The sequence below is a fragment of the Xenopus laevis genome, chromosome 5L (assembly GCF_017654675.1).
Source record: "Xenopus laevis strain J_2021 chromosome 5L, Xenopus_laevis_v10.1, whole genome shotgun sequence".
NCBI lineage: Eukaryota > Metazoa > Chordata > Amphibia > Anura > Pipidae > Xenopus > Xenopus laevis.
Genome location: NC_054379.1, coordinates 53,175,830 through 53,191,855, shown reverse-complemented (window position 1 = coordinate 53,191,855; position 16,026 = coordinate 53,175,830). Strand labels below are relative to the sequence as shown.

The 16,026-nt window shown below is 37.1% G+C and overlaps 1 protein-coding gene across 1 annotated transcript in view; it reads left to right on the top strand.

The window, feature by feature from the left end:
* The window catches only part of LOC108716124 (kinesin-like protein KIF26B), a 192,863-nt gene that overhangs the window by 77,295 nt on the left and 99,542 nt on the right, over positions 1-16,026 (top strand). Inside the window, exon 4 of the mRNA XM_041562761.1 lies at positions 13,853-14,019. Coding sequence (XP_041418695.1) covers positions 13,853-14,019 — 167 coding nt within the window. The remainder of the gene's footprint in view (positions 1-13,852; positions 14,020-16,026) is intronic.

The window sequence follows — 16,026 nt, the reverse complement described above, 5'->3', positions numbered from 1 at the left end:
CTAGAACAAATTGAATAACTGGATTTAAAGATCTTCCCACTTTTTGCATTTTGCATTCGTTAGTATAGATAAATACATATACATAAATAAACACCAAGACAAATTAAACTTTAAAATCGCAAAGTCTTTATTAAGAAATAACTTACCGAAACTCCGCTTGCACTCCTCTTCAGAAAGCGATATGGAAATCTATCGTGCGGCGCTCGATTTCTTCTCCCTGCCTTTCTTATAGGAGATAGCCAGGGAGGAGAAATTGAGCGCCGCACGATGGATTGCCGCCATGTTGCCTTTTCTGAAGAGGAGCGGAAGTGGAGTTTCGGTAAGTTATTTGATGTTACTGGTCCTTTAATACTCTCCAATGCTGCAAAAAGCCTGAATCTGAAAATCTGCCATCTCAGACCTGTCAAGGTCATGTATAATTCAAGGAGAGATGCCCCTATCCCAATTGGAAGTTATCTTGGTTTGTGCAGGGTTTAGCCCAATAATCTGATATTTTCCGGGGGTTTCAGGCAAAAAAAATGCTAGATTTTATCAGGGTTTTTCCCAATCCGATTCATTCGAGTTCTTTTATTAATAAATAAGGCAAAATCGGGGATGGGAGTTTGGTCAAGTTTTTTTAATTTAAATTATGACATAAATTTGGATTTTATTAAATAACCCCCTGTAAGGTACAAGTATGCACTTTATCCAGAAAGCTCAGAATTAAAGCTGTGGTGTATATGGTAGAAGGCAGGACTGGGGGAAAGTGACTCACAAGACCTACAAATGATACAGGGACAACAGTTTAAGTAGCGCTGTGTTTTTAAAAATATGTCTTCTAAAGTGGTAAACTGCCTATACTATACGTAAGTGGGAAGTCTACGAACCTTTCCGACTATTCATTAGAAATATACATTGAAACATTTGTATTTTGCACCAAACAGTGATATGCTGAATATTTCCCTCCCCAATGTTTATATTTTATGTTATATACCAAAATACAGTAAAACCTACCTAAACTAAGTTCTAAATAGCAAGTTCCTTTCGTGGCAGATAATATTTATTTAATGGATTAGCACATAAATGTGGTAATCTTAGATTGTGATCCCACCTTCCATTCCCTTAAATTATGTGACCTGGCTCTTTATAAGATTTACCGTCTTTTTATACCTTTACACAAAATAAAACCCCTATTATTTGTACCAAGTCCTAGTATATTTTTCTCATGAAGAATGAAAGCTATTTCACAAAGCATTAACCAGAATAATCTAATTAGTAAAAAACATTAAACAAAAAGTATTAAAATGAACATAGTTCAACATCCACATTCCAAATCTGTTGTGGGACTTTAATAAAGCAGGATGTGCAAATGTGGGAAGTAATTAACTGAATTACTGTGAAGCAGAAAAAGTATGGGGTTTCTTGCAGTGAATAAAGTCATCTGATGTCTTATGACTTGAAATTAGTGTTTTCTTAGTCTAGTCAATCCAATGATTCACTTAATTATTTTCTACCACCCCACCATTTTTTACATCAAGCTTAATTTACTTTCTTTCACTCTAAACATAAAAAGACTGGTATTATTATACATCATATTATCACTTACAAGGACTCATTTATTATGGGGGTTGCAAAGCACTATTTTATTTGCCAGAGACAGGTGTAACTCTTGTGTGATCAGAATTGAACAACAAGCCTTTAGCACATATAGCATTTAGCATGAGCTTCCGCAAGCACTACATGTGCGAATCATGAATAACCTCAGCACTTGTTATTTGCACCAGGTAAATTTACATTTGTGCAGTAACTGGTGCCAATCAGGCAATGATAATGTAGACAGCTGCAGGAAGAACTATGGAAACAAAAATTCGATTTTTTTTTGTTGTTGTGTGTGTGTGTGCGTATTTAGTGCAGTAGACATTGTTAATACATGTAATGCACTGATAATTGGATTTTTAATGATTTTCATACACTGAGGTATTTATAATGATACATTTTGAAAGCAAGTCAGCTTTTTATATAGATTTAATTTTTGTTGTGGAAATGCATTGTCTTTTTTTCTAACTTGCATTCAAAATGTTTCATAATAAATACTTCAATGTATGAAAATCATGAAAATCCAGTTTTCGTGTTCCTTTAAAAGGCAGGTTATAGACAACCATACTTCCCAACTGTCTCGTTTTTTGTGGTCCTAATTTTGACAGCTCAGCCCACAGTTCTGGTTTGTTACTGAAATGTCCCACATTTCTCTTTGATCTCATACACTGACATCAGAATTTAATTGAATAAGAGGCTTTTGGCAGAGAGCCCAGAATACTCAGCACCTGCACTTTAATACAATTGTTACTAATACGATAACAGGTCTCTTGGGGGAACTGAGACTTGCAGCTTAAAGGAATTGTTCAGTGTAAAAATAAAAACTGGGTCAATAGATAGGCTGTGCAAAATAAAAAATGTTTCAATATAGTTAGTTAGCCAAAAATGTAATGTGTAAAGGCTGGAGTGACTGGATGTCTAACATAATAGCCAGAACACTACTTTTCACTTTTCAGCTCTCTTGGTTTCAACTGGTTAGCAGGCAGTAACTAATAAGTGACTTGAGGGGGGGGGCACATGGGTCATAACTGTTGTTTTTGAATCTCAGCTGAAGGCTAAGGATCAATTGCAAACTCATTGAACAGTTATGTCCCATGTGGCCCCCCTTTAAGTCGCTGACTAACTCAGAGTTAGAGAGCTGAAAAGCAGGAAGTAGTGTTCTGTTCTGTTATATATCCAGTCACTCCAGCCTTTATACATTAAATTTTTGGCTAACTAACTATATTAGAAACATTTTTAATTTTGCACAGCCTATACCCAGTTTTTATTTTTACACTGAACTGTTCCTTTAAAGGGCAATTTCACCTTCCTTAGCAAAACTGGTATAACACATAAAACATGTACCTAAAGCCCCCAGAAATGTGTTTAAACTTTCCATAACTTTTCAAAACTTGTAAAATGGACATGCTATTTAGGGGGTGTGGCCACAAAATGGACATGGTCAAACATTTTGCCACATTACACATTTCATAACTTTTTGTTTGACTTTACATTTTTCAAATGTTGGGAGATATGAACCACTGTTGTTTGCAATGTCATTTGCCCTTAATTTACAGATTCTGCTGATTCTAGAAATTCTTGTAGAAAAAGTTTCCTTTTATTAAATTGATATTTATGTGTAAGAAGAATGATTCTAGCCCTTCAATTCAGCGGAAAAAAATAGCATCTAATAAAAGCAAATCAAGGAAGAGCACTGATATATTAACAAAAGGGTTAATCTTCAAGGCAATCAACCATTTCTGACAAGTCTGAACTGATTGGAGCACACATATTTCAAAACTGGGAGATGCCCACCAAGGAGTCATTCAGTCTAGCCAGCCAAACTGGTGATTAAGCAAATGCTTGACATGATGTTCGAGGGTCAACTGTACTGCATCTATCACTGATGTTGTGCAAACTCCCAAATGTCTTAACATCCAAACAAAGCTTTTTTTGATTATAGAAATATATTGTACGGATGACCACCATGATCAGGGTGAATTTGCTTTACAACATTTTATTTATGATATTTTTCATATTACATAAATAATGTATTAACAATGATTTTTATAAATATGGTCATGTACAGTTGTACATACTCTGGTGTAACATAATTGTTGCATCTTAACTTTTTTTTGTCCATGCATTCATTTTAAAGTGCAACGATAGGCCTCATTTATGATCACAAAGGTCAAATATGGGTTTAGAATTATGCTAATCATATAGGGTTGCCACCTTTTCTGGGGAAAAAACACCAGCATATCGACCTTTTTTCCATCTTCCCTATTAATAACATTGGCCTCAGGCACAGGCCTGGATTTGTGGAAAGGCCACCTAGGCCCGGGCCTAGGGCGGCAGGATTTTAGGCGGGCGGCATGCTGCCCAACCATACCCACATTGGTTCAAAAACACTGGGAATATGCAGGAGAAAATAAAGAAGGTAGGTAGCACCGTCCATTGAAAGAGATTTTGTCCAAACGGTGGTGTGCAAGGTCAAATATCATATATAGTTAGTCAGAAGCGGAGAAAGAAAAAGTATGACCCATAGTTTTGCACCATCCCACTCTTTTAATCTGAAGTCCAAATGACAGAAAAATAAATAAAACCTAACTTTTATTATTAACCTCTAAAATTAATACCGAATGAAACAAGCATGTGTTGCATATATTAAAAACAAGGTTAGGTACGGAAGCTATATAGACACGTAGTCGGTAGCTATTAGACGGTATTCCAAAAATATGGATAGTTATGTGGGTTTCGATTCACAGTAACGACTGTTTACCCACATCTAACTTAATCAGCAGCAAGGTGCTGGTGTTCAGCGATATGTTACCGGACGGAATGGATTGGGTTAAGCCAGAGTGTGGCAACACACAGTTCACAGTAACTATACTCGTGTACAAATGTATAAAGGTGACCTGACCGTCAGCTTGAGTGAATTTGCAACCAGGGGGGACTAATAAACCCAATATTCATCACCCTCCCCCACCTTCCGTAGCAGCGCCTCCCTATGTCGAGGCTATAGGGAAGTGGCGGCGTGATCGAATGAAGGAACAAACAAAGTTGCAATTGCCTCCCACACCACCCTTCCTTTACCGTTCACCCAGAGAGCTAAGCGCTGTTATCCAAATAGCGCCAGGGGTTAAGCCCATGCAATTTGACCTAGTACACCAGGCCACCCTTCCGACCTTCCACCCTTCCACCCTTCCGCCCGTTCGCCCACCAGTCTCTGCAAGTAACCGTCCCTTCCTAACAGTTTAAAATTAAATTAAATGAAGCGCCTGACGCGCGTTTCGCTCGCAACCTGCGGGCTTTGTCAAAGGCTATGAATATGCAGGAGATACAATCATTTTTTAAATCCCCATTGCTCTGGTCCAGATGATGAAAATTTGCATGAATAAAGGGGAGGGGACAGGGGCGACAAATGGCAGTGGGCCTAGGGGTGCCCATTATGTAAATCCGGCCCTGATCAGGCATAATTATTAACAGCCATGCCGGTAAAATACTGACCATGTGACAACTTTATAGTCAAAATGTTATCCACTATGTTACATCTATTACCTGCCTTTTATTTTATTATAAAATCTTTTTTCACTGCTTCTGCCATTACCTGTAGGGCAGTAATACATGAGGGGATGAGTTGCCCCTCCTCTAGTGTGGGTGACTAATCTCCTCCAAATGCTTCCCAGTGGCCAACATGCAAAATGCCACTGGGAAAAAATATGTGGCACTGCTACTTTCCAAAGCACTTTCTTTATAAGGAAACTTTGTGCAACTACATGCAGCATGTTTCTGCAGCTCAGATTCGCATGTTAGCTGCTGGGAAAGCATTTGGAGGATATTAGCCACTCACAGTAGAGGAGATTAACTAATCTCCTTATGTATTATTGCCCTTATGCAGTGCTTCCTTTTATGTAATCTCTCCAAGATCTGATGATCCTACATTATTAGCTTTACAGAGTCATTACCTATCAGAAGTGGCACTTCCTGTTACTGAATCGTTAGCATTTTGTTAGGTGTAAGGATCAGGAGTTGCTGGACCAGCACTCTTGCCAAACTGTTACTTAAATGGCCTTGATTTGAGAATGATAACATAGTTGCCAGGATCTTGTATGATCCTCTTTGGTAGAATAGTTCCCCTTCCATCCCAAGCAATAGTTAAAAATATTCTCACTTCAAATAACTCAGTCAGGCCCAAAGGTGCATACAAAACATTTTTTTTAGGAATGGGAAACTTAAATATACTCACCATATGGACTCCTTATTAGAGTCTAAGCTGAATCCAAGAACAGAATTGCACTAGATGTATATATCAATAACTAAGTATTTTCTCATGCATAATTCTTCAAAACATTTTTTAAATAATCTCTTTTATCTTTCTGTATAACAATTTCAGGAAGTGATTGTCAGTGTAAAAAATCCACTTAAGACAAAACTTCCTGTTTTCTAAAACAAGTCATTTCCCTCTGCTCTGGTAGGATTTATTGGTGAATAAGTATGAGTAGAGTCTCCTTATGTATTTATGCATAGAGATCATATTACCCTTTGACCTCCTCTTCTTCAGTATAAACCAGGGGTCAGCAACCTTTACTATCAAAAGAGACATTTTGCCCCCTTTTCCACTAAAGAAAAATATTCTGGGGCCGCAAAACATAACCCAGCTTATATATTTTTTTTAATTTTAACTGTTACAACAATGGAATACAACAAACAGAAGTGCAGTGTGTATGTACAAGCCTACTTTGAAATAAATGAAACACTGAATAGCCCTATTAAATGCTAGTGTTCTCAACAATTTAATGTGACTTCTGTTTCTGAAGCTCTATGCTGAATTTCCCTTTCTTGTCTTCAGTGTGTGACCGCGGAAAGGACCATGATGAATCATCTTGCTGTGGCTCGGTCTTGCCTGTCACTCCTGAGACGTCTATACAGCCCTTACAACTGCTGGCGGCTTCCTGAGTGTGCAACCGCGGTAAGCTAACCGTTAGCTTACCACGGTCGCACACTCAAGAAGGCGCCAGCAGGTGCGAGGGCTGTATAGACGACAGGACAGGCAAAGCCGCAAGACCAAGACACAGCAGCAGGATGAAGAGCCGCATGAGGCTCTGGACCCGCGGGTTGCCTACCCCTGGTATAAACAGTACCAACATTGTTAACCTTACTGAAAATCCTTAAAGGAAAACTATACCCCCAAAATGAACACTTAAGCAACAGATAGTTTACTGTATATCATATTAAGTGGCATATTAAATAATCTTACCAAACTGGAATATATATTTAAGTAAATATTGCCCTTTTACATCTCTTGCCTTGAGCCACCATTTCGTGATGGTCTCTGTGCTGTCTCAGAGATCACCTGACCAGAAACACTACAACTCTTACTGTAACAGGAAGAAGTGTGGAAGCAAAAGACACAACTCTGTCTGTTAATTGGCTCATGTGACCTAACATGTATGGTTTGTTGGTTTGTTTGTGAGTACAGTGAATCCTACGATCCCAGGGGGCGGCCCTTATTTTTTAAAATGGCAATTTTCTATTTATGATTACCCAATGGCACACACTACTAGAAAAGTATATTATTATGAAAATGGTTTATTTACATGAAGCAGGATTTTACATATGAGCTGTTTTATGCAATATCTTTTTATAGAGACCTACATTGTTTGGGGGGTATAGTTTTCCTTTAATTCCCTTTGTTATTAAGCCTCCTGTTATAGGAATTTCTCTCTCTAGTTAAGTATATATTTAATGTGAACTGTAGACCAAACATTTACAGGGAATAATTTGAGGAATACTTACAACCTACTTCTTTAAATCAATACATGCTTGGGCTCAAATGCCAGAGTGTTAAAGGAGTACAAAAGCTAAAGAAGTAACTAGAAATGTTGTACATTATGTTTTGGGCTTCTGTACCTGCCCAAGGCAACTACAGCCCTTTAGCAGTAAAAATCTGTGCCTCCAAAGATGCCCAGTACCTCCTCTTCTATTCTGCTGATTCACTGCACATGCTCTGCACTGCTGTCACTTGGAATGGAACCAGATATTGTGATACAAATTAGCATTTTTTGTGTCATCATAGCAAGGTTTTGTGTACCGCCATTGTAGAGAATGAATTCTCAGTATTTAAAAGCAATAGTTTTAAGCATCAAGGAGGTAGCATTGTGGTTTGGGGGTGTTTGCTGGCTCTGGAGACCTGAAGACCTGCATAAAATAACTTCTTAATCAAAGGAGCTTCCACAAAATGTTTCAGTGCTTTCCAACCCCCCCCCCCACCCCAACATGAGACTTATTTGCCAGCCCTTTTTGATGCAGGATTATGCAATGTTCTCTCCAGCTTTTTTAGCTGGGTGGATTGTTCAGCATTTTCAGTAAGCCATTCAGCTTTGTCCCACCTGGTTAATTGTCATCCTGCCAGTGGGTAAAACATTTCTAGGCAGAACACTGTAATGATTGTAAGCATATTTCCAAGCTCTGTAGAATTATCTGAAGAAGAAAGAAAGCTGTAAGTTATGACATGGGCTGACCAATCACCTGACCTTAATCACACTGAGCTGATTTGCTATGAAATGAATTGAAATAAAAATTATGAAATTAAAAGTGTTTACAATTGTACTTTCCAGAAATATATAGTTTAATAGGGACAACTTACTGTTAGTTTTTGACACACATAAGAAGCAGGCAGGATACTTTTTTAGTTATACCCAGTATTTTTTGGGTCACTACATATATTTTTAGGTATTTTTAGTCCTCTATCTTGTTATAGAAGTGTAAAATTCAAGTACATTTAGTATGCTTAAGTTATAATGGAAAAAAAAATCAATATATTCAGTAATTTGCCTGGGTACTACAAAAGTTACCACAGAATTGCTCCTAAAGTAAAACTGCACAAAATCTTTTTGAACTGCGAACATCAGCTATAAGTGAGAATTAGACATTGATTTGTTGGAGCCAGGATTGGATTCTTGGATAATGCAAGGAGGTTCATTTCAGTTAAACAAGTCATAATTTAGCGTTATGATTAAGATATATTATAAGGTAAAAGTTCTTATGTACACCTTCAATTGAGATTTCCCAACATCTAATTGCAAGGCGACCATACAATTTCTGTTGCCCTCCACTTACAACTGTACAAACCTTTACCTAAATGCTGGGACTATGTTGAAAGCTTTTTATCTGCTCATTTAGAGTTAAAACTGCAGGGAGATGTAGCTGAGGAAAAGATTCATGTTTCACTTTGCCTTCAAGGCTTGTTGTTTTCTGGTTCATTAGTGCCTTTTTACCAATATCCACAAGCTCACACGGTCCAGTAGTTTCTCTTTCCACAACACAAGACAGCAGGATAGAAATGTCAGTGACCTATGAGATTGCTGTTTAAGATGTACAAGAAATGAAAATTAAACTTACGTCCACTAAGTGCAATACGGAATACAAAAATAAACATTGGGCTCTGCACAAAAGGCCTTCAATTATATCTGGGTCATGCTCAGAATAATCCTTGAATATGGTTGTTGATATTCCTAATATTTAAGATTAAACACTGTATTACAAAATAATTTTTCGTGTAATACTTATTAGAGAGCAGATTCAGCTACAACTTATAGTTTTTGCAATGAAGAACACACATTTTTTTCACTTTGCACTCAATGTTTCCAGGTTTTTTTCACTTGTGGGTTACCCTATAAAATATCTGTGCTCATTATAGGAATTATGATATAATGTGAATGCTGGTTGCAGTTCTTGTCTGCACTTACCAATGTCAATGGGGAAAATGGGTGAATTGATTTGACTGTCCTTGGATATTGGAGCTCACAATAACCATATATTACTATATAGTGAAAGAAACCCTTCCTTATCCTTCTTAAGTTATAAGTGAAATAAGTGACAAATGCTGAAGGGAAAAGCAGTTTTGAAATGCAATATATAGTAAAGAAAAGAAGACAGAGGGAAACATGAATGTTACTTTAGTGACATAATAGATTCTGCCACTTTGCTGTTTTACTTTGCCACATAAGTCTCCAATTTGAATCTGAATTTTCTGTACATTGTATGAAGGAACTGTTATTTTCTGACCTTGAACAATATAGGGCATAGTAACTTTAGGTTCTCCTGCTGCTAAGCTGCAACATCCACTTAACAACCAGTAAGGAGACATTTCCCATGACAGTTTTAGGAATATACAGGGTAGATGGAATAATTATCTGATTACTTGCATTAATAATAAAAATAATTAGGGGTGGTGAGTCGTTTTTATTATTTAAGATGAATTGACTCAATGAGTAATCATTTTATTTTCAGTTGGCAAGAACTATGTGAGATTACGCAACAATTTGTCAATTTTACAGTACTAATTTGTTCCGCAAGCTCGGAAACCACTGGTCTAAATTCAGTGAATTACTTCATGCTTTCATAATTGAAAATAAATTCAGAAGGTTTGTGCCTGTGATATAAAACATGTTTTTGGGACTGCAGTACTTCACCTCATAAGGCAGTACATTGCTAACAGTACCTGGTGGTGGAAGGTAGTCTGTTAGGAAATATAAGCTGCCTGCTTTACATCTCATCATTTACAAACTTTTCAGACTGTGAGATGTCAGCAGAGGTTACAGGCTCAAGGGAAAGAAAGAAAGGATGAATTTAATTATGTAGGAATTATTGTTTAAAGAATGGGTGTCTGTAAAGCTGAAGCATTACACCTTTTCATCTAAAAAGGTTTAAAGATTTAGTCCCATACTGTATTATTATAAGCAAGACTTACTTTGTAGCTACTGCCAATAAATATAAAAGCAGGTAGTCAAGCTGACATTTTTTATCTCATATTCTGAATCACTGAGTTTTACTGTACATACATAGGCACAAAAATCATTCCTCCAGTTCTGGAGATAATTGCATTTTGATCGCTCTTGGCGAAGCTGTCAATAGTAATTTGAAAGGGAGCATCTGGTGGAATGCATTAAAGCCAGTGGATTCGGTGTTTGGAACAAATATTCTGTCCAGTGACTTCATTGACTAAGTAGGCTGCAGTTAATCTGATCAGAGTCAAACTGCTCAATATTTAAAACAGAATTATCTATTAGAACTTGCAAGCCTCCTCTCTGTAACTTGATCCTCTGCTGCTCAATGTACACAAGTAATTGCTTTTTGTGTTTCCATGTGTGCACCCAACACTACTTTGAGATTAACTGAATGAAAAAGGAATTTGTTAAAAATCCAAATGATTTCGAAATTTCTGGATTAATAAAAACTAACTTGAGATATGATTATCACAAGCTGATTCACAATTGCAATACTTAAAATGAATTGTTGACTTATGCAAAGATAAATCAGATCAAGGTAATGGATTTTGCACACATGTGAATGATCATTCTATTCTTTCTTTACTTTTTTTTTGGTATTTTCTAGATCACAACATTGAGAGGTTAATGTATATGTATCGTAAGGTATTGACTTTGCAAGCATTCATGGTGTTGCATCATTAATCCTATTATTCTCATATGCTCAAGCAACTTTCTATATCTTCTGCCATAGCCTTTCTATAGTGTCACAGTTTTCTTACAAGGAGCTACAAGCAGGGAACAGCTGGAACCAGCCCACACCATATAGTAATGAAAATGTCTGGACATAGCATCATCAGGAAATACAATTTTCAAAGGAAAGATTATAACTATAAGGAAAGATTCCTTATAGTTATTCCATTGTACCAAACACAATTCAACAGGGACTGTTTAGGCTCTTTAATCTGGACAAATCAATTTGTGTCAACAATGACAAAGATTTGAAACCAATGGCCTGGATTTTGATCCACTCTAATCTATCCCTTCATGTTTACGAAGAAATAATGATTGTGTACACTCACACCTACATATGGAATGAACTTAATCTAAACATTAGGCCAATATAGTGCAGCATTTCATTCTCTTTAAATAGATAATTATGACACCTTTACCGTTGCTGATATTGATTCGATTTTTTGCCTTACAAGCAGTCTGATATTACAACGAAGCTTGTTAATACAAAATACAGGAATAAGCATACACAAATATACTTCCATTTCAAGAATAACATCATTCAGTGTTGGACTGCCTCTTTATAGATTCCTGCTAAGACCTCACCTTTAGGGGCATATTTATTATGCTGTGTAAAAAACGTCAGGATAATAGACCACATATCACCAGGCATTAAAACAGTGTCAAATTTTTATAAGTTTGCATGGTGTAAAATTACACACACCATGTGATATTTTACGCAGTTTTTTCAACGATTCTGTTTTATACAGCGTAATAAATATGCCCCTGTGTGTACTGAGCAGTTTTAGGCTACAGCCCTTAAGAAGGAGATATATATATACCATATATAATGTTTGATATTATGTATTAAATAAAGTTCTTCACAGTCAGGACAGTGAGGTTGTGAAATGCACTGCCAGGTGATGTTGTTGTGGCTGATTCAGTTGATTTGATTGTTTGGACAGACATAATATCAAAGGCTATTGTGATACTAAACTCTGTAGTTAGTATAGATATGGGTATATATAATTTATGTGAAAGTAGGGAGGGGTGTGTGTATGGATGCTGGGTTTTCATTTGGAGGGGTTGAACTTGATGGACTTTGTCTTTTTTCTACCCAATTTAACTATGTAACTGTGAGAATGGTTACAGACAACCCAAAGATCACCTGCAAGAACATCTTGCTGCAGATGGTGTATCTGTATATCGTTCTACAATTCAGCGTAATTTGCACAAATGCATCTGTATGGCAGGGTGATGAGAAAGAAGCCACAAACAGAGTTGCTTGTTGTATGCAAAAGCTCATTTAGACAATCCACATTCATTTTGGACAAAGTGCTTTGGACTGATGAGACAAAAATTGAGTTATTTGGTCATAACAAAAAGTGCTTTGCATGGCGGAAGAAGAACACCACATTCTAAGAAAAACTGTCCTGACTGTGAAGAACCTCCTACGTTGCTTCAAATGAAAGTCTTTTCTTCTAGTCTAAAGGGGTACGGTGATCCACTTAAAGAGGCATAATTATGTTTTCATCCCTTGAGTTAATGCCCTTTTTTATGCAAGACAGAACTTTATTTGCTTTAGTAGCCACAGAATGACACTGCCCAGAATTAGACAATGTGTTATCTACAAAGACCCCTAGATCCTTCTCATTTAAGGAAACTCCCAACACACTGCCATTTAGTGTATAACTTGCATTTATATTATTTTTGCCAAAGTGCATAACCTTGCATTTATCAACATTGAACCTCATTTTCCAGTTTGCTGCCCAGTTTTCCAACTTAGACATGCCGCTCCTGTATTTTTCTTTACAGCAACTGTGCCTGTGGCCTTCCATTTCCTGATTAGATTCCTTGCAGTTGAAACTGATTTAAACCTCTGAGATAGCTTTTTGTAGCCTCCCCTAAACCATGATACTGAAACAGAAGCACAGAATCTCTGGGGAGATTAGTCGTCCAGTGACAAATCTTCTCTTCCTCAGGCGACTAATCTCCCCGAAATGCCTTCCTGGCGACGATTTACATTCTAGGCAGCAGGAAGGCATTTCAGGGAGATTAGTTGCCCGAAGTAGAGGAGATTTGTTGCTGCCTTCCCGCTGGCAATTTACATTCTAGCCGGCGTAAAGGCATTCCGGGGAGATTAGTTGTCCAGCGACAAATCTCCTCATCTTTGGCAGACTAATCTCCCCCAAAATGCCTTCCAGCCGGCTAGAAAGTGAAACGCTGGCAGGAAGGCATTTTGTGGAGATTAGTCGTCCGAAGAAGAGGAGATTTGTCGATGGGTGACTAATCTCCCCGAATCAGACCGTGTGCCACCGCCCTTAGAGGTAGGCCATGTGCCACCGCCCTTAGAGGTAGGCAAAACAAAGCCCTATGAAGTGACTTGCCCAAATGCATCATCATTTTCAAAGGGGTTTATAGATCGTGAAGTGTTTTTGTGGTATGTATATTAGTTTTGCATAGTGTCCTGTGATAGAATCCTGCCATAATAAGTTAAATAGAAGGCACTTTCTGGTACAAATAGCCATTGGGAAATGGGAAACAAATGAGCAAAATCATTAACTAAATTCCAGAATTTGAAGAAAAGGTTAGTAAATGTGATAACTGCTGGGAAAATGCCAGGAATACCAATTTGAACTTTAATAAACCTCCTATTTAATCTGTGAATGCTTGGCATATTTCTCAGCCCATATAAGATATATACATTTCCAATACAAATCTTTTAGTTCATTTCCCATACACCTGATTTTTCAACTTTTCAACTCTTCAACTTGTTTGTTTTTTTGCATCCTTAGATCTCTCAGCTCATGACTGAAACTGGCCGTGAAGGATTAACTGAGGCAGCACTAAATCGATATAATGCTGACAAACCTTCCATATACAACTTTCCAGCATCTCAGAGCACTTATGTAGCCACAGAAACATCCACCAGCACCTCAGTAGCAGCTTCTTTCTTTGCAAGGTGAGTTTTGCTTTATTTGTAGTTTAGACTACTAAAAATGTGCAGATCTACTCCTGTTGCAGATAAGACTTTTATGGACGTTGGTGAAGGACTAGTACAAATAAAAATGCATCATGCAAAACCTGTTCTCAGTGTAGCATAGCAATTGGTTCAGTCTTCTGGGATTCTCTACTTTACTGAACTGATAAACTCCCATATGGAGTATAAAATGGTTAATAAACACTATAATATACATCCTATATTACTCACAGAATGCTAATAGCACAGAATAGCACACCACAGTTTTATTTCCGATGACTTTATACACTATTAACGAATTGAACAAAGCTAAAACCAAGATTTTAAGTTTAGCAGTCAAGGTACAGGTATGGGATCCATATTACCGGAAACCTGTTATCCAGAACGCTCAGAATTACGGAATGGCTGTCTCCCATAGACTCCATTTTATCCAAATTTTTAAAAAGTAGAAGTACTTTGTACTTCATCCAAACCAAGATTGAATTCATCCTTATTGGAAACAAAACCAGCTTATTGTGTTTATTTAATGTTGTAATGCTTTTCTGGTAGACTTAAGGTATGAAGATCTGTTATGAGGAAAACCCCAGGTCCTGAGCATTATGGATAACAGGTCCCATACCTGTACCTACTTCACCAGCCTATAAAATATGAATTAAATGTATCTTCTTGTTCAAGGAAAAGATGTTGAATGTGTGATCTTCTTTTCATTTTGGTTCTGCTTCTCTTTGTAAATATATCTGCCAAGCACATTCTAATGCATTTACAGATTTCAGATTAGTTCTAAAACTGCAAAGCTAGACATATTGTTTCCGATAGGGCCATACTATCGGAGCTTTATTGTAACAGCCAATTACCATATGCTCAGGAAGGTAGTGTTAAAATTTTTTAGAAGATGGGGTACTTTGTGGTTCCAGGACATTCCTTGTTCTTACCCAACTTGAACTCAGCCAGTTAACCACGCTGAATTACACATACAGAACTGATCTTCAGTGGCTCTTGCAACAAATGATTAAACTTTATTTGCTGGATCATAGACAATCCCTTTGGTAGTACTGCACTGTTGTTGAGAAAATCAGTCACTTTATAGTGGACAGTTTCATACACTTGGTGGCAGAGGTTCGAGTGAATTTTCGAAGTTAAAAAAGTTCGAATTTCTGAGTAATTTTTTGAATACTTCGACCATCGAATAGGATACTACGACTTAGAATTTACTTCGACTTCGATTCAAAGTAAAAATCGTTTGAATATTCGACCATTCGATGATCAAAGTACTGTCTCTTTAAACAAACTTCGGCTTCAATACTTCGCCAAATTAAACCTGCCGAAGTACTATGTTAGAAAATGGTTGTAGAAGGTCCCCATAGGCTAAGTCTTTGAACATTGAAGGAAAATCCTTTGATCGTACGCTAAAATCGTTCTAATTGTTTGAGTCAAAGGATTAATTCGTTCGATCGAATGATTTTCCTTCGATCATTCGAATGCTAAATTCAGTGAAAAATTCTTTGACTTCGAAGTCGAAGGATTTCAATTCGAGGGTTGAATTTCGAAATTCGACCCTTAGTAAATCTGACCCTTCATGTTGTTACACAAGCAAAGTATATGCAAACACCATGGTATACTGCAGAGTTGCTTGGAATTACATTTCTTTCTTTAGGGAAATTCTTTTGGGGGTTATGTGCCTCATAGGTAAACTGGCTCTGTTTGCTTTGCTTCTTTCTATTCTGATTTCCAAACTTCTACCTGGTTGCCAGAGTAATCAATCCCTGGCAACCCTATACTTGTTGAAACTCAAGCATGAGATTTGCAGAAAAAATCATCAAATCATAAAAAATAAACTACCTCTTTCAGTATTGTGCATTTAAAATATAGTTTCATTAAAAAATCACTGATATAGAATATGAAAACATAATGTGGAAAAGTACTTCTTAAATGTAATTTGCCATCTTAAAATACAGTATTTTATTTCACTCACTAATATGATTACATTTT